Source organism: Trypanosoma theileri, assembly GCF_002087225.1.
Source record: "Trypanosoma theileri isolate Edinburgh chromosome Unknown TM35_Tth_3_V1, whole genome shotgun sequence".
In the NCBI taxonomy this organism is placed as follows: domain Eukaryota; phylum Euglenozoa; class Kinetoplastea; order Trypanosomatida; family Trypanosomatidae; genus Trypanosoma; species Trypanosoma theileri.
The window spans coordinates 51241-74261 of NW_021639845.1; the positions used below are offsets into that span (position 1 = coordinate 51241).

General features: G+C 38.1%; 12 protein-coding genes across 12 annotated transcripts; all 12 read right to left on the reverse strand.

The window, feature by feature from the left end:
• Positions 1 to 704: 704 nt before the first annotated feature.
• On the reverse strand, positions 705 to 2516 carry TM35_000031220 (putative class 3 lipase; the record flags this gene model as incomplete). The annotated part of the gene is made up of 1 exon (XM_029021889.1): positions 705 to 2516. One exon carries the CDS (start codon positions 2514 to 2516, stop codon positions 705 to 707), a length of 1812 nt encoding a protein of 603 aa, XP_028886435.1.
• Positions 2517 to 2938: 422 nt separating this feature from the next.
• On the reverse strand, positions 2939 to 3631 carry TM35_000031230 (regulator of microtubule dynamics protein 1; the record flags this gene model as incomplete). The annotated part of the gene is made up of 1 exon (XM_029021890.1): positions 2939 to 3631. The coding sequence occupies one exon, from the start codon at positions 3629 to 3631 to the stop codon at positions 2939 to 2941; it is 693 nt and encodes a 230-aa protein (XP_028886436.1).
• Positions 3632 to 3992: 361 nt separating this feature from the next.
• On the reverse strand, positions 3993 to 4829 carry TM35_000031240 (TFIID-like protein; the record flags this gene model as incomplete). The annotated part of the gene is made up of 1 exon (XM_029021891.1): positions 3993 to 4829. The coding sequence occupies one exon, from the start codon at positions 4827 to 4829 to the stop codon at positions 3993 to 3995; it is 837 nt and encodes a 278-aa protein (XP_028886437.1).
• A 561-nt stretch (positions 4830 to 5390) lies between these two features.
• TM35_000031250 (cation transporter) lies at positions 5391 to 6824 on the reverse strand (the record flags this gene model as incomplete). The annotated part of the gene is made up of 1 exon (XM_029021892.1): positions 5391 to 6824. The coding sequence occupies one exon, from the start codon at positions 6822 to 6824 to the stop codon at positions 5391 to 5393; it is 1434 nt and encodes a 477-aa protein (XP_028886438.1).
• Positions 6825 to 7334: 510 nt separating this feature from the next.
• Positions 7335 to 8831, reverse strand: TM35_000031260 (uncharacterized protein; the record flags this gene model as incomplete). The annotated part of the gene is made up of 1 exon (XM_029021893.1): positions 7335 to 8831. One exon carries the CDS (start codon positions 8829 to 8831, stop codon positions 7335 to 7337), a length of 1497 nt encoding a protein of 498 aa, XP_028886439.1.
• A 969-nt stretch (positions 8832 to 9800) lies between these two features.
• TM35_000031270 (uncharacterized protein) lies at positions 9801 to 10160 on the reverse strand (the record flags this gene model as incomplete). The annotated part of the gene is made up of 1 exon (XM_029021894.1): positions 9801 to 10160. The coding sequence occupies one exon, from the start codon at positions 10158 to 10160 to the stop codon at positions 9801 to 9803; it is 360 nt and encodes a 119-aa protein (XP_028886440.1).
• Positions 10161 to 11415: 1255 nt separating this feature from the next.
• Positions 11416 to 12270, reverse strand: TM35_000031280 (phosphatidic acid phosphatase protein; the record flags this gene model as incomplete). The annotated part of the gene is made up of 1 exon (XM_029021895.1): positions 11416 to 12270. The coding sequence occupies one exon, from the start codon at positions 12268 to 12270 to the stop codon at positions 11416 to 11418; it is 855 nt and encodes a 284-aa protein (XP_028886441.1).
• A 932-nt stretch (positions 12271 to 13202) lies between these two features.
• Positions 13203 to 15071, reverse strand: TM35_000031290 (GUP1 protein; the record flags this gene model as incomplete). The annotated part of the gene is made up of 1 exon (XM_029021896.1): positions 13203 to 15071. The coding sequence occupies one exon, from the start codon at positions 15069 to 15071 to the stop codon at positions 13203 to 13205; it is 1869 nt and encodes a 622-aa protein (XP_028886442.1).
• Positions 15072 to 15862: 791 nt separating this feature from the next.
• On the reverse strand, positions 15863 to 17698 carry TM35_000031300 (glycerol uptake protein; the record flags this gene model as incomplete). The annotated part of the gene is made up of 1 exon (XM_029021897.1): positions 15863 to 17698. One exon carries the CDS (start codon positions 17696 to 17698, stop codon positions 15863 to 15865), a length of 1836 nt encoding a protein of 611 aa, XP_028886443.1.
• Positions 17699 to 18451: 753 nt separating this feature from the next.
• Positions 18452 to 18829, reverse strand: TM35_000031310 (uncharacterized protein; the record flags this gene model as incomplete). Its single annotated transcript, XM_029021898.1, has 1 exon — positions 18452 to 18829. The coding sequence occupies one exon, from the start codon at positions 18827 to 18829 to the stop codon at positions 18452 to 18454; it is 378 nt and encodes a 125-aa protein (XP_028886444.1).
• Positions 18830 to 19188: 359 nt separating this feature from the next.
• On the reverse strand, positions 19189 to 21123 carry TM35_000031320 (glycerol uptake protein; the record flags this gene model as incomplete). The annotated part of the gene is made up of 1 exon (XM_029021899.1): positions 19189 to 21123. One exon carries the CDS (start codon positions 21121 to 21123, stop codon positions 19189 to 19191), a length of 1935 nt encoding a protein of 644 aa, XP_028886445.1.
• A 440-nt stretch (positions 21124 to 21563) lies between these two features.
• TM35_000031330 (uncharacterized protein) lies at positions 21564 to 22889 on the reverse strand (the record flags this gene model as incomplete). Its single annotated transcript, XM_029021900.1, has 1 exon — positions 21564 to 22889. One exon carries the CDS (start codon positions 22887 to 22889, stop codon positions 21564 to 21566), a length of 1326 nt encoding a protein of 441 aa, XP_028886446.1.
• Positions 22890 to 23021: the final 132 nt, after the last annotated feature.

Sequence of the window (23021 nt, forward strand, 5' to 3'; positions counted from 1 at the left end):
AGGGTAAGCAAGAAAAATGTTTTTAGAGAACAGGCGGCCTTTGGGAACCATCGCGGTTTTATTTTGTCGTCATTTTCCCCTTTGACGGGCGATAAGTGGGGAAATAAAATACACCAACATTAATTTCCTTTTACTTTTGCTATTCCTTTTTGTATGAGAAAAACGAGGGTCACCATTTTTTTTTTTTAATCAATTGAGAGGGTCTTTTTATTCCTCTTTTCCTTTGCCTTAAGGTTATTTAAAAATTCCTCATTTCTTTTTGGTGTTGGTATTTCGAAAAACCGTCACCAGCAGGATTCGAACCTGCGCGCGAGATCGCAACTGATTTCGAGTCAGTCCCCGTAACCACTTGGGTATGGTGACTTTTCGATGCGGGACGGATGGCTTGCCATATCCTTTTTTTCTATTTTGGATCTTTCCCCAGGAAAAAAAAGAAAAAAAAAAAAAAAAAAAAAAAAAAAAAAAAAAAAAAAAAAACAATATTAGAAACAATAATCAGTTTGCCAAAGAGTTTGGGTTAGTAGGTATAATAAAAACAGAACCAAACTTGAGGAAATTATATCAGGAAACAACAAGAGAAAGTTGAAAAAAACATTTTCAAACAGTATAATGGTCTAAATTAATCATTGTAGCAGTAACATAACTTACATAATGATAACAATAATGGAATGAGGATTTACTATAACTAAGAGTTACTTTATATTTCATTTTGTATACAAGTGAAGCATAACTGCTCTATTATAAGATGACAGAAAGTGATCCCCCATATTCATTCCATTTCCACCTCCTTCTTTCAGAGTGTGGAAGGCCGTTTCGGAATCATTTGTTGAAGAGTAATTAACACCATGGAAGTTGAGAAAGTGGTAATGTCCAAAACATGCAAACATACGATGTTTACGATGTTCGTTAGCGGATACCGGCGTCATTTCCTCTTCTAGGGGATCTTCACTTTCTCTAATACTGCAATCAATTTTTCCCATCATTTCAGTTGGATTTTCTTTCTTATTTGAACCTGAAAAGGAAGATATCCATTGTTTCAATGAAGTCTGCAGCGTATTGAAATGTTGCACAAGTTGTTCAGTTAAATCATGAGTCATCTGGTCTGCACAAAAAATGCGTGGAATTACATCGGATCGATATACAATGTGGTGAAAGTTTGATTTCCATCCATTTTGCTCCACAAACTGTGCCAACTGATAGTTTCCTACTAATGGGGAACCAAATGAAACACACCTCAATTTGTTTTTAAACAATTGTGGGTTTTCCATGAGTAAGCGAAGGGCTACAATCTGTGCTACAGCACCTCCTAAAGAATGTCCTGAGATAACTAAACGATACCCATCCTGGAGAAAATCATATTCTAGCATTTTAATATGTGACATACACTCATCAGCTTCCCGGGCAAAACCTGCATGTAGAGAAAACTCCAACCTCTTATGAAATTCATCAAGTAAAGAATCATTATTATCACTAGTAACTTCAGCTGAAGGGGCAGCATCAGAAATAGTAGTCCAAACATAACTCTCAACAGAACCGTGAACAAAATGAGGGGTTATTTGTTTCACAACCCGACTCCAACTCATAGATACAGTTAATGTACGATAATCATGTGTTCCTGGAAATGATATAAACCTAACTTTTCCAGGTGCTTCAAACACAGAAAACCGTGGTGTAGAACGAATTATTTTAAGAAGACCTGAGTAAGGAACATCAGAGAGAGATAATGCAAGATTAGGGGCTATTCTATACTCATAGGAGACTGTTGCGGAGACTATAGAGAGTAACATATCTTGTGCTTCCTGAGAAGAAACTATTGTCTGAAAGGCATCTAATTCCTGAAATCTTGGAAAACACGATCGGAATGACCTTTCCACATCATCTTCTGTATATAAATTGACTTTAGATGTACGTGATGAGGATTCCTTTTCTTCCAAATACTTCACTACCATTTCTGCATCCATTGCACCAATCTTACTTATATAAATACTTCGTTTTTCGTGCGGTTTTGTTGATACCGTAGGAAGGCCACATTTGCGACATGTGGCTCCATAGGTGTATGAAGAGCAAGATGGTGTTATACAAACCCTAGGCAAATCTGCAGCTCTTTGCAATATATATATACCCCACATGATATTATTTCCCTTATTTTTACCAATAAATGATATGGCACGAGGAGCAGCGCAATTATCGCAAACTTTTACGGGTTTACCCAGCATATGTACATAGCATTCTCTTGTCCAGCAGTCTGAACAAAAAGCACGCCAACACTTCCTGCAATGATGTCTTGTTGACTGTCGCTGACCCACAACTTTATTACAAGAGAAACAAAATCTACATTTGCAATTTTCTTTAGGCTGAGAACAAGAAGCGCATGTACGACTAGGGGCCAAAGGACATCTAAACACTACTGGGTCTTCATTTGAAAACCACTGCGGTTGTGTATGAGAGTACACATAATCTCTCACCTGAAATTGCCGTGGCCATTGTGGCTGTTTCATTACATCAGATTCTTCCATACCGTTACACAGAGCTATACTGCATTACATTCCACTCCATAGAGTGGAGAGAGAGAGAGAGAGAGAGAGAGAGAAATATATATATATATATATATATGTATACCCATCCTTAATGAAGAAGGGCCCAAGTAAGAAGAAACCAATAAAACCACGAATAATTCTTAAAAAAAATTTGTAGTAACATCACTATATTACGCTTTTGCTTCAAGGCAAGCGCACGCGCCGGTAGAAGATATCCCTTTTTCCCACTTTTCTATCTCTTTTTTTTCTTTTACCCGAATTTTTCAACTCACAAATAGCAAAGGAACACTTTTTTTTTTTGTTCTCCTTATCCTCATAAAAAAGAAAAAAAAAGCCAAAAACGTATTTAAACACTTATCAGGGTAATACTTTATTTTAAAAAATTCTACGTCTTCACTATGTCAGCAGGAAGATAACTTCTTTTTCGCTTCAGCATGTTGCCTCAATTTGGCCTCCGTAGTCGCTGGAAGATCAAGCGCCTTTTGGTACCAGATCTTTGCATTATCCTTCTGCTTTAGCTGCATGTACACATTTCCAAGAGCGAGACAGTTGTGAATAGAGGGCTCAATTTTATCGGCATCAAGAAGGTACTTAAGACACTCTTCGTAAGTGGATGTGGGTGGTGTACCAAATAGAAGACTTGCCGCCTGTCGCTCTACCCATCCAACCTGCAGTACATTCCAGCACCACATTCCCATACAGTGTAGAGCAGTCGCATTATCGCTCTTAAGTTCCAAAGATTTTAGAAAATGGTCACGAATAATATAGGCATTTGCCACCTTTTCCTTTGTACTGATAAACTCATTTTGTGAGCTAAGAAGAATACCCATCCACATATGCGAGGCATACATGTTGGGATCTTCCTCCACTGCTTTTTTGGCCCACTGGAGTCCCTCTTTAAAAAACTTTTCCCGTTCCTTCTTATCGGTTGTTTCTTCCGCCATGTCATAGAGAGAACGTGCGTACCGCCAGGATAGTTCGGAGTGGTGAATACCACTTTCATCAGCCTTGCGGAGAATTTCGTAGACACCTTTGACATCCTTAAGACTGGTAGCCTTTTCAGCTTCCTGGACCACTTCTTCCCAAGATGACATTTCTTTTTATTTCTTTATTTTTCTCGTTTTTATTTCCTTCTCACCTGTTGTTTTCTGTGTTTCGTAGTTTGTTAATAGGTATACCTTTTCTTCAGCAGAAGAATCAAAATAAAAGGGAGAAAGACGAAAAGAAAAAAAATGGAACAAGAAGTAATTTACCTCCATCACAAAATACCATAGTCAGTAGAGATAAACTGTAAACAAAAATCATACTCTTCCCCGTTTCCCCACCACCCATTTTTTTTTTTTTTTTGGTCATTCTACTTGTTTTTTTTTTCTTTTAACTTCATGGTAGTGAAACCTACTTATCATAATTGTATGGAGAATATTTACCCAGCAATACCTCAGCTTGGTCAGTGTCCTATTTTTTGGCATAGCGTGCAAGTATAGGGAGCAAGGTGTAAAACGCCTCCTCTAGTTCCTCCTGACTACGGGCTCCTACCATACTTACTTTTCCTGTAACGAACACCGTACAGCTCACGTGCCATCTGTTATCGAGGGCTTTCCCCACAAGACGTACTATACAGCCACTAAATCTATCCGGCTCGTAGCTGCAGAAAACACCTTCATGCTGTGCTAGCTCATCAAGACGGATGGGATGGCCCACATTAAACCGCGCCATAACAGAACGTACGCGGAACTGCACCGTACTATAAGAAAGACCAAGAGCTTTTCGAATAATACGCGCTGCGAGTTCGGTGGCTTGTCTTGCCTCACTGACACTGGCAGCGCCGATGATAGACATAAAACCCGAAGTGCGCACCAACACAACTGCACTGGGCTCATGTAGTCGCATCGTTGCCGCAGGAGTACGACTGCGTGGGATGAATTCCACATTTCGTGTTGCGCAGCTCAGGGCACGAAGGTCAACACCCTCACCAAGTTTGGCTTGTGCAATAATACCGACAATCACCGGGACTGTGCCGGGAGGTGCGTTGGGAAAGAGTTCATGAATGTCATGCCGCACCACACTATGTGATTCGCCAGCATAAGCAGAAGTGTCATTGTTGTCATTCACCATCCCATCACCACTCTTTGTGTGCGGTAGAAATCCACCAGTGCGATCTGTTGGATCATCTGCAGAGAGTAATCCGTACTCCATTCCAGGACCGTGTGTCGTGTTACCAGATGTTTCTTCAAAGAACTCATTTTCGTCGAGGTCGAACTCGCCGTCAAAGTCATCAAAATCGTCATCCATAGCTGTGCAGAAAAAATAAATGAAAAATAAGAAAAAGAGAAATATGGGGACATATATATATATATAGAGAGAGAGATCCATTTCAATAATAATAATAATAATAATAATAATAATAATAATAATAATAATAATAATAATAATAATAATAATAATAATAGCCGTACTGGTGGTGGTGGTGAGGACGACATCCACTACTACCAAAGAGAAATATGTGTTTTTATTTTTATTTTCGCGTCCAAGAGAATGGAAATACGAAAAAAGAAAAAGAAACGAAAAATAAATTAACAATAAGGTTTTAAGGATTCACGTGCATAAGAGAATTTAATCAGTAACACACCATCATTTCGATTACAGAAGAAAAGTTAAAACTAAACTAAGAAAAGGGTACACACACATAGAAAGAGAGAGAATTACGAGCATGATGTCTTTGCGCAGCTTAAGTGGTTTTGTTTATGCTTCTGCTTAAATATTTAAATATTAATCTTATGATTTCACAATATCTTAAAAGTTCAAATAGTGCATATTGCACCTCTCTCAGTGTATATGAGGGTTTAGTTTCCGTTAATGACAGCACCCATTTGAACTTATTGTATCAGAGTCATTGGTTTCTACAATTACCTCCATTCCAAAAAACGAGGCAATAGTACGTACATCTTCCATACACTCATTTTGAAGCACCTGATGAACAATAATTTGGCGTTTTTCCCAATGACATGAGATAGGCTTTAGGCCGTGAAATTCCTCTACAAGTTTCACTATACGAAGTAATGAGGCTTCTTGGTGCGGATCACAAACGAGAGGTGTTGTACACGTATCGGTTACCGCAATACTTTGCTTCGCAAGGTCAGTGAGGTCTGCTGACATCTTTACAATTGTTGCGGCTGGTGTTTCTGCTTCTACAAGAAGAGTAGCATGTAATGCGTAGGAGTGTCCATGGCGAATGAGGAAAACATTCACATGATGTGAACTGTGTGATTGCCGAAGCTCTTTTCGCACCTCTGCCACCTCATCAGCGTTTTGAAAATCAAAAAATTCCAATACACTATTACGAAGTACACTATACCCTATGCGGCAGATACTGTACGATACACATAGTCCAGCAATTCCATCAATACCCGGCATTCCTATTAAATGACCTGCCACACCAACGAGTGCGACACCACCAGACCACGCATCTGCACGATGATGATAAGCATTTGCCACAACAACTCTAGATCCTGCACGTTCACCCACACGTTTTGTCCAACGGAAAAGAAGTTCTTTGCTGACAATTGACGCAACACAGACCCATACCATAGCCCACAATATTCTCACTTTCCCTGTTTCGTCCATTTGGGTCATTTGAAAATGAGAATGACCATGGTGATCGTGAACACTATCGCCATTGCTACTAATACTATTACTATTATTACTATTACTACTACTACTACTACCGTGGTGGTGTTGGTGGTTATTTGTAGAATTCATACTATTACCGGCAGTATCGCCGTCATTTATGTAATGAGATAATTCCTGCTGACACTCTTGAAGAGATTGAAAGAGAAGCGTCACACCACCAAGTAGCAAAATGGTGGCAACCACAACGGCCCCAGCCGTTTCAATTCGACCAATACCAAAAGGAAATCGACAGCGAGGAAGTCGCTTCGTCGATAGTGTAAGTGCTGCATACGATACAACATCTGCAAGGAGATCGAAAAGGGAATGAAAACCATCTGCAACCAGAGCTACAGATCCTCCACTGGCGCCAATCCATAATTTAGTGAAACAGAAAAAAACATTTGTGGTGCCACCAACAGCTGTGACAAGTTGACATTGACGCAACTGCCGTCCTTTCATCGTGGCCTCAAGAGGTTCATGATGATGATGACCGTGACTGTGAGAGTGACTGTGAGAGTGATGATGTTTGCTGTTATTACCACAACTGGTGCCTTGGGTGTGGCCTTTGGTGATAAGATGCCCTGGTGCGGTAAAAAAACTACTCAGTCGTCGTCGCATATTCTCTGCTGATCTTCCTCGTCTGGTCCTGTCAAGTTGGGTAGCTGCACCGAAAATATAGGCCTAGATGAATAAAGTAAAGTAAAATATAAAATGCAAAGGAGGGGTAAAAAAAAAAAAATGAACAGGCAGATACAGAGCGAAAAAGAAAAAAAAAAGGAGATCAAGTAAATCGAAAATAAAAAATAAAATAATAATTGAATTTATGTTATTAACAAAGTATGACAGGTTCTACAAAAAAAAAAAAGAGAATATTACTCTTATATTATTCAAACGATAGCAACTATGTGTACGTGTTTGTTTATGTGAGAAAAAGAACAAACATAGTACAGACACATTATAATTGAAGTAACAAATAATTGACAGAGGTATGATAGACATATACAAATGATTAGCATAAAAAAAGTAAAGAAAAATAAAATTATAGAAACATAGAGAAATTACTGTAATTGCTCATCCTTCTTCATATTCTTTCATTCCGTTCTATAACCACTTTTTCTTTCTTTTATTTCATCTCGAAGCGTTATCATTTGGTTTAACGAGAAATGCCATTTCGTGCAGTATACTTCCACGTTTGACGTGAATCTTTAGCTCTAACTGGGGTAATTTGCAATCATCAAAACTGAATACATCTGTCACTTTAACCTCTTCACCCCCAAGAGGGACACTATGATTGGTATTCCCATTCCTCACACGATGTCTACCAGCATTAGCAGTAACATCATCACCTATTCTTCGTTCACTATGTTGTTTGAAGTATAATTCCATCAAAAGACGACACTTATCCTGATGTTCTCGGGCCAATTCTGTCATTACTGCATACATCTCCGCTCGCGTCAGTACCTCTTGTCCATTCAGGGCAATTATAATGTCTCCAGGCATCATACCTATTTCCTCAGCTGCAAAGCCCTGGAATACCTTATCTACACGAATTCCAGTTCCCTTTTCATCACGCAGTTCAACTCCCAAAAGTGGTGGACGGGCAGACATGGCGCAGTAATGCGGTGCATACACTTCCAGACACTCCAAACGACTCTCTATCTGTTCAATTTTATCAGAAGTTGGTTTTGTTGTATGTAAAGCAAATTGATGCAAGGTAGTAATTAAATTATTATTACTATTATTATTTCGCATACTATCATTATTTTCATTGGAGTTTCTAAGTTTAGGTACAGCAATATGGGAAGGGTTTGTAGATGATTGACCAATAGAGATATTTGTGTCTTCCATTTCTTCATTTACAACAGCTTCTTGTAAGGCACTACAGAGTTCATCTTTCAGTGCCTCTACTTTATTGTCAGTATAAAGTTTGAGTTCGAGAAGAGGTTCTGCGGAAGATGATGCAGGATCAGAAGAAGATATAGAACTAACTGCATTCTTTATTGCAGCAACTTCGCCATCAACGTACTCAGCATGAGCTGAAATCCCACGACTGAGCTTGTTAACATCTTCTTCTAATTGATTCACTCGTTCTTCAACCGTATGGGGTTGTCGTTGATTCTCAAGTTCTTGCTGCTTAAGTTCATCTTGAAGACGGCGTACATCAACCATACCAGCCTCTGTTTTCTCTAGACGTTTATACGCCTCATCTATACGTTCCCGAAGGAATACCAAATCGGCACCATTAGATGTAGTAATTTCTGTTCCTGGATGTGATGTGTTTTCAATATTGCGCTCCACAACACGAGATTCCGCAGGTAAAGAGTTCATCTCACGGATACGCTCCTGACAGCGCGCTGTTAAATCACACAAAGCCTCTGTCTCAGAAGATAAGCGGTTTATTTCCCGTCGTTGATTGACGAGAACTGTATGATGATGGAGGTTTGCATCCACCAATTGTTTACAGCATGAGAGCAATACAGAAAAAAGGTCAGAATACGGTCCAGCGGTGTCAAAGGTGTGGTGTTCAAAAAAGTTATGCAGCTGCGTTAAGGTATTACCAGTTGTGGCGAGCCCATCCAAGGTGACATCAGCATCAGCAGATGATGGTTGAACAGTGAATAGCATAATAATATATTTTGTATATATAAATAACTACCAAATAAATTTTTTCTTGTTCTATGTTCACTTTTTTAGTGTATTATTGTTATTTTTTATTTTATTTTTCCCTTACTCTAAGTGAGATTAAAAGTGTAAACAAGAATGAAATACATATAGACATATACACAGAGAAAGAGAGAGAGAGACATACAGAGTGCTTAAGTTACTAATTTTCCCCCTTTTTTTTTTTCACCTTCCCCCTCCCAAGTCAATTTCTGCTCTCCTACAGAAGAACTCAGACGGACAAGCTCACCACCCATTTTTTTTTTTTTTTTTACACCTTCTTCTTCATTCCAAAAAAAAAAAAGAAAAATGCATACTGAAAGGAAGGGTTAACACAAGCACCAAGAGACAATAAATGAGTACCAAGTTAGTAATAAAATCCTTCACCTCATGAAACTACTACTATCCATCATCTTATTACCTTTCATTCTTGTAATACTTTCACCTCCATTTTCAGGTCATCTTCTTTTTTCCATTTTTCTAACTTTTCTCTCTCCTTCTCTCCGTCATCCGCTAAGACTCTATAGCACTCCTGCTGCGTGCAAGACAGTCTACATCTGGAGGAAAGTTTCACCTCACCTTTCACCACCTAATCATCATCATCATATCACATCATAACTATCATCAATCCTCTCACAATACTTTGATTTCTTTTCATTCTCTCAGTTATTTCTTTCTTTTTTTTTCCAATATAATATATATCATTCTTTTCTTCTTTTTTTTATCTCTTTCTCTCTCTCTGTGAATCAATGTGGAAGAAGCGACTCATTCTTTTCCCTTTGTTTTCAGTGTCACCCCACTTTCTCCCTTTCTTCTTCCACGTACATACACCTCACCCTTAAAAGCTACAGGAAAAAAAAAGGATTTCAAACCCCTTCCTACCCTCTTTTTCTTTCCACCCCATTACAATATACCAGATGATTGTGTTATTGTTCAATGTGTATTACTCATATGTTGAAGTTTATTATCTAGCCCCCACACTATGGTCCTCAAAGGCATACACCAGGCGGTTGCAAGAGATGACAGGCAGCCGCGGTGCCACGCCATAACTGCGGCAGTAGTGGAGGAGAGGAGCAAATCCTCGTCGCTGAGCAGCGCATCACTCACTGCTGGTGTCGTCTGCCATGCACTTACGGCCGCGACGGCGCCGGACAACTGTCGGCGGCACTCGAGTGGCGCGAGTGGTGCGAGTGACGGGAGGATGCGGGAGGCCTGGCGGCTGCTTTGAATGTGCAGCGCAGCCCACGCATGACGCGGCACGCCAGCACTCGCAAACACACGACGACCAAACATGGGAAAAACACTCAAACACCTATATATATATATATCTATATTTATGTATGTATGTGTGTATATATATATATAGGTACTTATTCAGTGGTCTTAGTTTCTCTCTCTCTCTCTACCTTTCTTTCTTTTTAATGGATATATATAATGAGAGGGATGAGAGGAAACAAAAAAAGAAAAGAAACCAAATAGAAATAAACAAAAGTAAAAAAAAAACGAAACAAGATGAATAGAACCGTTTAAAGGGCAAGTGAAGGTTTGTATCATTAGAAAAGGATAAAATTATTTCAAAGGGGGCGGCACTAAGCTAGTAACTGGGAGAGCATTACACACATAAAAGAAATAACTGATACAAAAATGCACATAAAACAAATAAATGAAAGAATAATAAAATATGACAAGAAGGTATAATTACACCCCCCATATATATATATATATATATATATATATATAGCTAAACAAAGGACATATCCAGGATTAGTGTTAGACCCGCTTGGGGTACAGACGAATCATACCCCAGGCGAAAATACCTACTAATAAAAGATACAATAGAGTCACTAATCCAAGAGAAAGTGACATCACTAAGATGGTCTTCTTGTTTACTTCACGATTACTCTCGCAACTCGAACCACAAGTGGAGTTATCAGAAACAACGGTATCAGCCAGCATGAGTGAGAGTAGCAAGAACTGTACGGCCATAAATAATGCTTTGCGACGCATTACATCTCGTTTCGTCATTACTAACAACTTAAATTTAATTCTAAAGAAGGTTTAGTACAGTAGGTAGAAAAGAAAAAGAACGACAAAAAACCCCATTGAGGAAGCAAAAAAAAAATATCTATACAAAGAAGTCAATATGAATGGAATTTTTAAGAATAGGATGGAGTAATATAAAGATGGAGAGAGCATACGTAGATATTTAATAGAAGGCCATTAAGTGAGCATAACCATCCAACTACATACATATATATATATATATATATGGATGGACTATATAAATAGCTATTTATATGTCTTCTGTATGCATAGCCCTCATTTTCCTTTTAAAGAAGGAAAAAAACGGATATATATATATATATACGAACATAGAACAACTCTGTATGAGAAGATACCGACATAAAATTCACACGTTTTCTTGTATTTTTGTTTGGACGGTTAATTATTATAAGAAGGAATGTAATTTTTTTTTTTTTTTAAAAAGATTTCATAGAGAGAAATAAACAAAAACAAACAATAACAAAAATAAAATAAAAGTTTTCCTCTAATTAGCTTGTATAGTAACTACCTGTGTATTTTGTGTACTTTCCCCTCCTGATACGTCCACCATGTTTTCTCCTGCTTCACTGCGCCTGGAAACACAAAGACCTCCTCCAGTGATACGGAATGCGTTGTAGAAACACAGTAATGAACATACAGTACCAATAAGTGCCCCAGCCACTACATCATCAAAGTGATGCCAATAGTCACGCGTTCGGCTCACAGCACAGAGAAAAGCAATTATCATTGGACACAATGAAAGAAGTAATCGTACAAAGCTCCCACCATGTGATGAGGGTCTTATGTATGCAAATAGAAATAAGGACATAAATGTAAAAACTGCGAAGGAGGTTGAACTGTGTCCTGATGGAAATGATAAACGTCCCTCACGTAGTTCTGCATATTTGTCTCCAAGTCTACAATAATACTCACTGGCTGTTATACCTTTTACACCACTTTCGGCATAACTATCTTCATTAAATCCAAGATACCGCAAACGGTTCAAGTAATCTGGCCGAATACGACCAGCGTATATTTTTAGTAAATTTACAATTACTTGTTGAGATACTGCTGCCAGCAATTGCGCCTTCACCCACAACCAGAGTGGACCACCAAGTGAAGTCACCACTAAGCCGTAGAATACTAATGCCATAGCTAAGAACAGGAAGAGAGTCCATATTGGAAATGTCACACTAACTACATACGGATAATCAATAGATGGATCTTTCCAACTGAAGGGACGACAATATGGGGAACACGTTGCGGTAACAATTGTAGAAATCACTAAGAAGAGTAAAGCCACAACGCAGTCAAGCAGTTGATAATGATTCCAAAAGTAACGTAATGCCTCTACATTCATTTTCTCCAACTATCTCTATTATATCCAAATTACCACAGGAAGGCTTAATGTGCGAGAAAGAAAGAAAAAAAGAAGAAAAAAAAACCATATGAAGTTGTTAACATATTGAAAAAAAAACGTATTGTGTGGATACGGAGAAATAAAGAGGTATTTTAAAAAGGGATAAGCTCACATATACTTTAAGAGAAAAGAGAGTGACCTGATGGGTTACAATGATGATGCCTATCTTCTACTCATTGATAAAAGAAACACCACCACCATTCATAGTAATACAGCCAAGCTTAAGTAACAAAGATGATAAAAAAAAGAATAACATTTGCATAAGAAAAGGAAATTTAACAGAAAAAAAAAAGAAATACTTCCACAGAATAATAAAAAAAAAGTCAGACTACAATGATCCACGAAACGTCAGGCATTATTTACCAACATGGATGGCGAAAATTGTCTTTCTTATTTTATCCAGTAATAGTAATAATAATAATAATAATAATAATAATAATAATAATAATAATAATAATAATAGTAATGACTCAAGCTATACGGGAAGTAAAAGAAAACAAATACCTAGAAATACCTTATCTCCGCAACATATACCAGCGAACCAACAGAAGAAAAAACATCAAAATATCATTCCTACTGAAAGTATTACAGATGAGAGAGAGAGAGAGAAAGGAAACCTTCTCGGAACTTAATCTAGAAAACCGTGACGTACGAGAGAAAAAGCATGGCTGAAAACAAAAAAAAAACCACAGATATTTTGTGATAACATCGACTAAACCTAAATAAGATTATGATTAAGTTTATCATTGTTTTTTTTTTCCTATTAATATTATTACCTCACAAATATCAATGATTTACCTCATGTTTTTTTCTATTGAAGTAGATGGATTCCAATTCTGAGAAATAATAATAATAAAAAAACCGTTCGCCTTCTATTTGTCTATTCCATTCTCTGTTGTCACAGTGGGATTTTCAACATCACTATACTCAGCTACCTTTCCTTCTCTTTTCAAGCTACTGGTACTTCCACCACCATCACCAGAACCAGACCTTCTGTAACTTCGAAGACCGTATTTGGTTCGATTCTGATATTCATTAAATTTCTCTTGATCCCTATCTTGAATGGCAATACTGGCAGCTATATAAAAATAAAACACCATAAGAACACAGAAAGGCATGGATGACTCTCTCCACATGGACTCAAGGTTCATTCCTGCTCTATCAAGACCTATACTAAAACCGACAAGATTCACTATAATAAGCTCCAACATAGTAAGGCAGGCACCTAAAATCCGGACATATCGGTAAAGTAGTGGCCGTTGAGCCATTAGAATACCCAAAGAAGTTTTTGGATGAAAGAGAACTTGTGTCACTACTATCTCTACAACAAAGCAAACACAAATAATACCAGCCCAATGTATTAATCGAAGTTCAATATCATGCCATATCGCAATAAAGAAAAAAATGGGAAAAATAGTGAGATGTTTCTTCTTGTTACCACCCATAGGGATGTACATATATCGTACAATCCATAAATTGAATGAGGCATGCCAATCTCGCCAAAATCCCTGAATGCTTACGGTATTAGTAAAACATCGACGCATATCTTCTGGTACATCAACCCCATCTACAAGTGAAATAAGTCTAAATAATTTCCATACACAGTTAAACTTTAACCAAATGAATGCTAAAGTTAGATAAAGTATAACTGCACGGCGAGGAAAAGAAATAGCGGAAAACACAGGTCCATTCATCAAAATAGCGATGATATACATATAATGTGATACAGCAGTCAAAAGTAGAAGATTTAAAAATGCTCTTATGCCGTATCGTCTTAAATCTACACTATCTACCGCCATTGTAGGATTATGTAAATGAGAAATGTAGGCATTGAAAGATGACATGGGTCCTGCAATAAATAGTGGAGGATAAACGATACAACCAAGATAACTCAGAAGATTATATTCACTAGGCTGACGAGGGTATTCTGTACGGAGTTTATAACATCCCAATTCCTCTAATTGAATATTTGGCGGTAAAGAACCATTTTTTTTCTTTGTATAAGCTTCACAGATTTTCGCACACTCAATACAACAATTTAAGTGTTTTTCTAGAAGTTTTTCACGTTTTTCTTCTGATGATACAATAGCGTCATGCATATCCGTGTTAAATGCAATCATACGTAAGACACTCATGTTGTAATGAACTGTCCACGCTACAAGTGGTTTAACTAGATGGTCTAGAAATCCTAATCCGAACCACTTAAACTTGTATCCCTCATAGTAGCTATTCAAAAAAAGCACAGCAATGTGTGAACTCCACATTAATACCATAAACACAGTAAAGGAAACTTTATTATATATCTTCTTCACAGCATAGTAATTCCCAAGAATAAGAAGAATCGGGAAAAGAAATCTAGGCCCACTTATAGCGAAGCCAAGCGCTATCCCCGATACGATGTGTAGTATCTGCAGTGCACTCACCATCCTCTCCACCGCGACAGCACGTATTTTGTGCGACAGGTAAAGAAAAGCGGCGAAGAAGGGCAATACGAGTGGAACAGCCCGTGTGAAGTTGTACCACTGACTGTCAGTGACGTCCGCGCCGTACGAGCCAAGCCAAGAGAAGGGCGGCCACGGCGGGCGAAGGTTCTCCGACAGCACATGGATGTACTCGCGGGAGACCATGCTAATATCGTAGATGCCAAAGTACGCCACAGCGAGGAGGAGAGTCCCAACGTAGAAAAGATACTCGAAGGAAGTCTTCTGCAGTACATGCGGCGCCACAGGACCTTCAGTCATGGTGTAATTACGCTATTTTTCACTATTTTATAAATATTTCTCTCGATATGAAGATTTTTTTTCTTGGTTTTTTTTTGTTATTTATTATTATTATTCTTATTATTATTATCTCTTTTTTCTTTTCTCGTTCGTTGAGTTTGATGTGATGAGTGGGAGTGGTGAACAGGACCCACTGCTACTGGTTCCTTACAGGTATGTACAACAATCCAGAGAGAGGAGAGTAGAGAATGATGATAATTATAAAGAAGAAACGGAAAAAAATAGAATAACAAAAGGGGTACTTCGTTAATACACACTGATAGAACAATAACAACAAGAAGAAGAATGACAAATAAAAGAGAGAGTAAAGCTAAGGAAAAAAAAACAGAAATTACAAAACTTTTTCAAATCAAATAGAGTGCTTCTTCTTCCCCGCCATCTTTATGCAACATTCACTTTGCAAACGACAAGTAGAATAAAACAGGTACTCCGTACAACACCGCTCTTACAAGGGAAAAAGCAAGTAAAAACAAAACGTGTGATTAGGAGCCCTTATTCAAGAAAAAGTTTATACATAAACACATATATAAGTATATTATACTACATTTTTTTTTTTAAAAAAAAAGTACAAGTATGTGAGTATATGTCTTCACAGAAAAAAATTTATCAAGAAACGTATAAAGGAGTACCAGTCACACACTCACACACACACACAGAGCTATTGGCATATAAACGAAAACACACAGAGATATATGTATATATAGACAGACAGACAGACAGACAAACAGAGAGAGATAGATACCTCGTTTTTCTCAGTTCAGTTTATACTTTTTCTTCAGTCGCAACAATTCTACCGCTTCGATATCACGCTCAATAATACCCATAGCCGCGGCACAGAAGAAAGTCAAAAACGAAAAAAGATAAAAATTTGGATCTGCGGCGTACAATCCACTAGTAATAAGGTGATCTGTTTGGCCTACACTACCAGAACGTGTCTGGGAAAAACCAATCAAATTAGCCACAATAAGACCAAATACAGAAAATGCTCCACCAAAGGAACGCAGAAGACGCTGATAACGAAAGTGATGCAAACGAGAAAAAAATGGGAGATTCCATACATACCCAGCTAGAAGTTCCAATACAAATATGAAAATTATACACGATGCCCAATACAACAAATGAAGTTCAATATCATGCCATATCGCAATAAAGAAAAAAATGGGAAAAATATTCAGATGTTTCTTCTTGTTACCACCCATAGGGATGTACATATATCGTACAATCCATAAATTGAATGAGGCATGCCAATCTCGCCAAAAATCTCGAACACTTACAGTATTACTAAAGCAGCGACGCATATCTTCTGGTACATCAACCCCATTTAATATCGCTGCAAGTCTAGATAGTTTCCATACAAGGCTGAACTTCAACCATAGAAAAGCCAAGGAATAGTATAAAAGATAAGCCAATTGTGAAATACTTAGTTTTGCCAAAAACTTCGGATAAGTACGAAATGCGTTCACAAACGCAAAGTGGAGCAATACTATCAAGACAACATAGATCAAAAGGACACGAAATGCATAAAATAACATTTGCTTCCTTGTCATGACGGTAGTAGGGTAATGAAGATGTGAAACGAAGGCATTAAAGGAGGACATGGGACCCGCAATGTACAGTGGAACATATAATATGTATGTCATGTAGCTCAGCAGATTGTAGTCCCGCAGCTGGCATGGGTACTCTGTGCGGAACTTGTAGCACCGCGCAGTGTGAGTCCCTTCACCGCGGTTGGGGTTGGATTCCCGCATCTGTGCACACTCCACACACACAGCATCATGCTTCTGCACGGCCTTCTCTTGCAGTGCTGCCCCATCATGAAAGGCCTCATACATATCCATATTAAATGCAATCATACGAAGAGTATACATGTTGAATACAACAGACCAACGAAATCTCTGAGACCACCACGTCTTTGGTCCTGGAACAAAAAAGAACCTCGCATATCCTCCAGTATAACTAATGCTTAGTAGTAATCCCACCTGAAAGGTCCACATCAATGTCATGAAAACACGGTACGAGAGATGATAGCGAATACACCTCAAAGCAAATACATAGTTTATCAATGTAAATACAATAGGAAGGTAAAAAGATGGTCCATGCAAAAATGCAACAAAAATAAGACCAACAAAAACGTGAAAGTATTGTAGTGCTACAACCTCATTTCTCCCACGGAATGACCATCGAATTAGTTTAGAACCCATTGCCAAAGCGAGGAAAAGTAACACTAAAAGCCATAACCAACCATCCAGGGCCTTCCATTGTCCATCACCAGAGCCGTTGTATCCAACAGAATGAAAAGGTGCCAATGTCAATAGCGTCCATCGCGGTTTACTTAAGTAAAACCAGGGTGCATATTTCGTAGATACCTCTGAGACAACAGAGAAACCATAGATAATAAAACCCATCATGTAAAGAGCATATACGAGGTACTCAAGCGAACATCGCGACGGCACAGAAGTACTAGGTTCATCAGGTAGAGTGGGACTCTCTACATCCAAAGGTTTGAGTTCCACTGCGGATTCTTCTCCAAACCGCAATTGTGAGGTTATATTCACAGTAATCGAATGACTCTTCAAACTTCCTGGCATAACGGATAATTTCTTCTATAATGAATAAAAAAAAAGCACAGAAACTCCCAGTGTCTGGGGGTCTTAATAATAGTATTCCCTAAAATATGCGATGATAGATACAACCTTTTTTTTTTTTTCTATTTCTATCACCTTTTACCAGAGAAAAACCGAGATTATATATATGTATATATATATATATATATATATTTTTTTTTTTTTCTTTTCACTCACTTATCCACTCAAACCTCACGACGCCGCCGTTTCTAAGAAAATGCGTATACAAAACGGATTAAATATGTAGTAAATCAAGACAGCTATATATGCTCTCCTGTTTGGAATCCTTCTCTACTGAGAGACTTCTTCTCTAATCCTGTCCATCAAAAAGGAAAAACAGGGACACAATACAAGAGAAAAAACAAAACAAAACAAAACAAATAAGGAAATAAAGAAAAAAAGTAACAACAAACACAGAGAAAAAAACAATAAATATATAACAGAAAAATTCATTCAGTTCAAAAGAAAACAAAACAAAAAAAAAAAACGATGACAATAACAACAAATTCATCCTTTGCCATATTCTTAACCTTCTTTCCACGGGACGTCCTTCATGTTGTACGGCATCATATTACCTATCACCTTCTCTCTTTGCCAGTGTAGTAGATACACGTATAAAAATATGTGAAATGTGAATGTATGAGTTCTTTAAACCTACGTTATGGGAGTTTCTTCACCCATTGGCTCATCTCCTTTATTCCTTTTTTTTTTCTCCATTCAACCCTGTGCTGCTCCACCTGCTTCCCCTGCTGCCCAATCAAACGTCGGACACGCTACCCTAAACACCTTCTCAAATGTACATGGCGATATAAAACCGTGAGGTTGTATAAACATTGTGGGTGAAAGCGGCAGAATGGAGTTGATGCCAAGCATCAGAAGCCCGTCTTCGCTGAGCAGCGCATCACTCACTGCTGGTGTCGTCTGCCATGCACTTACGGCCGCGACGGCGCCGGACAACTGTCGGCGGCACTCGAGTGGCGCGAGTGGTGCGAGTGACGGGAGGATGCGGGAGGCCTGGCGGCTGCTTTGAATGTGCAGCGCAGCCCACGCATGACGCGGCACGCCAGCACTCGCAAACACACGACGACCAAACATGGGAAAAACACTCAAACACCTATATATATATCTATTTATCTATTTATGTATGTATGTGTATATATATATAGGTACTTATTCAGTGGTCTTCGTCTCTTTCCCTCCTAGTGGGTGTGTTTGATGAGCCAATTGCAGAGGACCTGCTGCCTCTTATCTCTCTCTTTTTTTGCATGTATAATGGGAGGGATTAGTGGAAACAAAAAGAGAAACACAAAAAAAAAAACGGATGCAGATGTGAGTTTATAAATGGTAGACAGTAGAAGAGTAAATAACAAATATTGCAAACACTGGAGAATTCAGAGAAATAAAAAAAACATATTTTATATTCCTAAATAATTATGTAGTGAACTTCCGAACATTTATGCTTGTTCGGATTTGGATACTTTTACCCCATGAATGATACCCAGACGCACTCGCTCGAGCTGCGTCCTTTCTGCTTCATTGTCACGTATTGCCAATCCAATATGTGAGCAACAGCAAAGAAAGAGAAAAAACCATGGTAAAAATAATGGTTGTATATTAAAAAAAAGGGTAAAATAATAATCTACTACACCAGCCGCAGAGGTTTGCATTAATGTCTGCGAATTAAATCCAACAATACATGCGATCATGACAGCCATATGACTGAGACCTCCAGAAAAACTTCGCAGTATAATGTACAACACTGGAGATCGTTTCCGAAGTGCACTCACACGAGGATGGGTGGGTACACAACGTAAAAAGAAAATTTCGAGTACAAGAAAAACACATATCGACAGTGCCCAAAAAAACAAATGAGGTTCAATATCATGCCATATCGCAATAAAGAAAAAAATGGGAAAAATATTCAGATGTTTCTTCTTGTTACCACCCATAGGGATGTACATATATCGTACAATCCATAAATTGAATGAGGCATGCCAATCTCGCCAAAAATCTTGAATAGTGACAGTATTTCCAAAGCAGCGACGCATATCTTCTGGTACATCAACCCCATCTAATATCGCTAGAAGTCTAGATAGTTTCCATATACAACCGAACTTTAACCATAGAAAAGCTAGCTGGAAGTAAAGCATAGTAAATACTGTAAAAGCACCTGCGTATACAAGAATAAAATCTACAAGACGAATGCCATTTACAAAGATATAATGTAATAAAATGGTCAAAACAAGATATAAAACAAATATACGAAATGCATAAAATAACATTTGCTTCCTTGTCATGACGGTAGTAGGGTAATGAAGATGTGAAACGAAGGCATTAAAGGAGGACATGGGACCCGCAATGTATAGTGGAACATATAATATGTATGTCATGTAGCTCAGCAGATTGTAGTCCCGCAGCTGGCACGGGTACTCTGTGCGGAACTTGTAGCACCGCGCAGTGTGAGTCCCTTCACCGCGGTTGGGGTTGGATTCCCGCATCTGTGCACACTCCACACACACAGTATCATGCTTCTGCACGGCCTTCTCTTGCAGTGCTGCCCCATCATGAAAGGCCTCATACATATCCATATTAAATGCAATCATACGAAGAGTAGACATGTTGAATACAACAGACCAACGAAGTCTTTGAGGCCACTCTATTGGTAGTAGTGGAACAATTTGGTCTGTAATAGAAGTACTATAACTACTGTTTGCAAATAAAAGGAATCCTGCCTGAAAGGTCCACATCAATGTCATGAAAATACGATATGAGACATGATAGCGAATACACTTGACAGTAAATATATAGTTTAACCACGTTACTGCTATAGGAGCACAAAAAGCTGGTCCTTGCAAACATGCAAGAAAAATAAGTCCAAGAGAGATGTGAAAGTATTGCAGTGCAGTTAACCCACGTTTTCTAATTTGGCGAGAAAGTGCTATAATAATTGCGAAGAGAGGAATAAGCGGGGGAGTGAAAGCGGTAAAAAACCTCCACTGGGAGTCTGTATTATCTACAGCAACAGACCCAAGTAGAAGCATCAGTCTAGAGGGATCGTCCATATAAGGGATAGATGCAGAGACACGCAGAGAAAACGTGTACCCTAGATAAACTAATAAGATAAGGGATAAAAAAATATAACTCAAACATACAAACTGTATCAAACGTTTCCATTTTGCGAGATTTGATGCGTTTGGAGGTGGTGAATGAGTTGTATCTTGACATTCTACAGAAATTGTAATGGTTGACCTGGGAATGGACTTTACAGTTGTTTCTTGAAAACCACTATCCAAATTCATATTGCTCTTATTTTTAGAGGATACATCTATCTCCTGTGTTTTGTGATTTGGCGAAGTAGCAGAATTTAATGAATTTCTTCGTAGTTCCATTTTATAACAGTCCTTTTTTTATTATTTTATTTTTTGCTACTTTCCTATAAAGTTTGTACGTCTAACTAGAAGCCAGAATCACTTCCTTATAATAGTAGAAAAAGTCAAGTAAAATAGGTAAAAATAGAATATACACATTCAAAAAAAAAAAACACAACACTCTCTTATTTTAACATTACAAAAGTTTTATTTTTCGTTTTGCCAGATGAAAACAAGCAAAGAAAAGGAAGTAAAACACATACATACATACACCCACACCCACGAAAAGAAAAAAAAAAGGCCATGTCTCAAATTATAAAGAGTATTTTCATGGGATCTAAAGATCTATTTGTTTCTATGGTTATTTTAATATATATATATATATATATATATATATATATCTTTACCATGTTATTATTTTATATATGTGCTCTATTATATATTTCTTTTTCTTTTTTTTTCTACTGCTGTTGGAGTATAAAATCGACAACGCACTCCGTTGTGAATTTGTTAATAACAACATCAACGACGGCGTCAACTACCCACCGCTCCACTTCTTCTGCAGTTGGGGTTAGGTGCAATAGTAAATCTTCATAGCAATCCACCTCATCTGCAATCCATGAAATAAATCGTGAAGGCGAAGATTCTGGTGTGAGTGGTGGTTTTACCGGTGTTTTCTTCGAACTGTCATCAAACAGCGATGGCCAGCGAAGTTCGGTTGAAGCAGCAGCATACACCTTCGCTACTTTTGAGCGGTTATTATTTGCCATTTGCAGAGATTCACGGCGTTTGACAGACTTCTCAGATTGCCATAGGAGAAACTCCTGTAATTCAGGTTCTATTTGTGGATCAACAGAGTGTGAGAGTAATAATGGTGTTGATAGTAAAGGTGGTGTGTTAGAACTCTTCTGTGGTGTCAACTCATTAATGTGATTTCCAAAGGATTGCATTAGAGAACGTGTTACATTCTGTTCTTTTTCTTTTTCTTCTTCTTCTTCAGAGTTGAAGATCATCTCATCTTGTGTTGTTTGATAGCTCCTGTAAGAGAGACGAGATACCATATTCTCACTACTGTTGCTGATGTTCATATCTACTTTATCTATCTTACCAGAAAGAGGCGTTTTATTGGGGTTAACTACAGGTGTCTCTTCTACACTGCAAGAACCACCATTCTTATTATTCTTATTATTATTATTAGTCTTATTATTTTTACTGTTTCCATATTTCATAATATGTACTTCCTCCAATGATGTGGTAGGAGAGCGTGAAGACGTCACTGCCTGTGGTGAAAACGGCGTACACATCTCTGGTGATATACCGTCTGAGTCTGTGCGGCTTTGCGGTGATGATGAGAGTGTGTTAGAGTGCTTCTGGTGCTGCTGCTGCCGCCACAACATTGCGTGTTTCTTCTCTGGTGGTTCTTCCTCATCGCTTTCATCCAACTCAATCTCAACGACACTCACATTAGCTGTTATCGCACTCGTATTGTTGCTAGTGCTGCTCTTCGGGGGACTTTCTATACTGCCATTCTGTGTCTCTACTCCCACTGCTAATCGATGATCTAATGAAGGAGTGTGTAATTTTGAGGATTTTTGCAGACGAAGTAAATACTGTGATTCTAATAAAGAAATACGGTCTTCATGATGTTGGGCCGCCTTTTCTCGACTTTTTTCCAGAAACTCTCGCATTATATCTAATTTGATCAAATCGTTATGAAAGGCCTTTCCGTTTATGGATTCACTCCGAGAGTCTTCTCTCACTTCAGGAACGACACCATGGGCTGCCATTTTGGGGGGAACCTTAAGAAAAAGAAATAAAAAGTAAAGTAAAGAAATACAATATATTATTATAAGAAAAATAACATTATTATTAGGGTATACAAGCAGATAGAGGCAAATAAGACATAAAGAAAGGAAAAT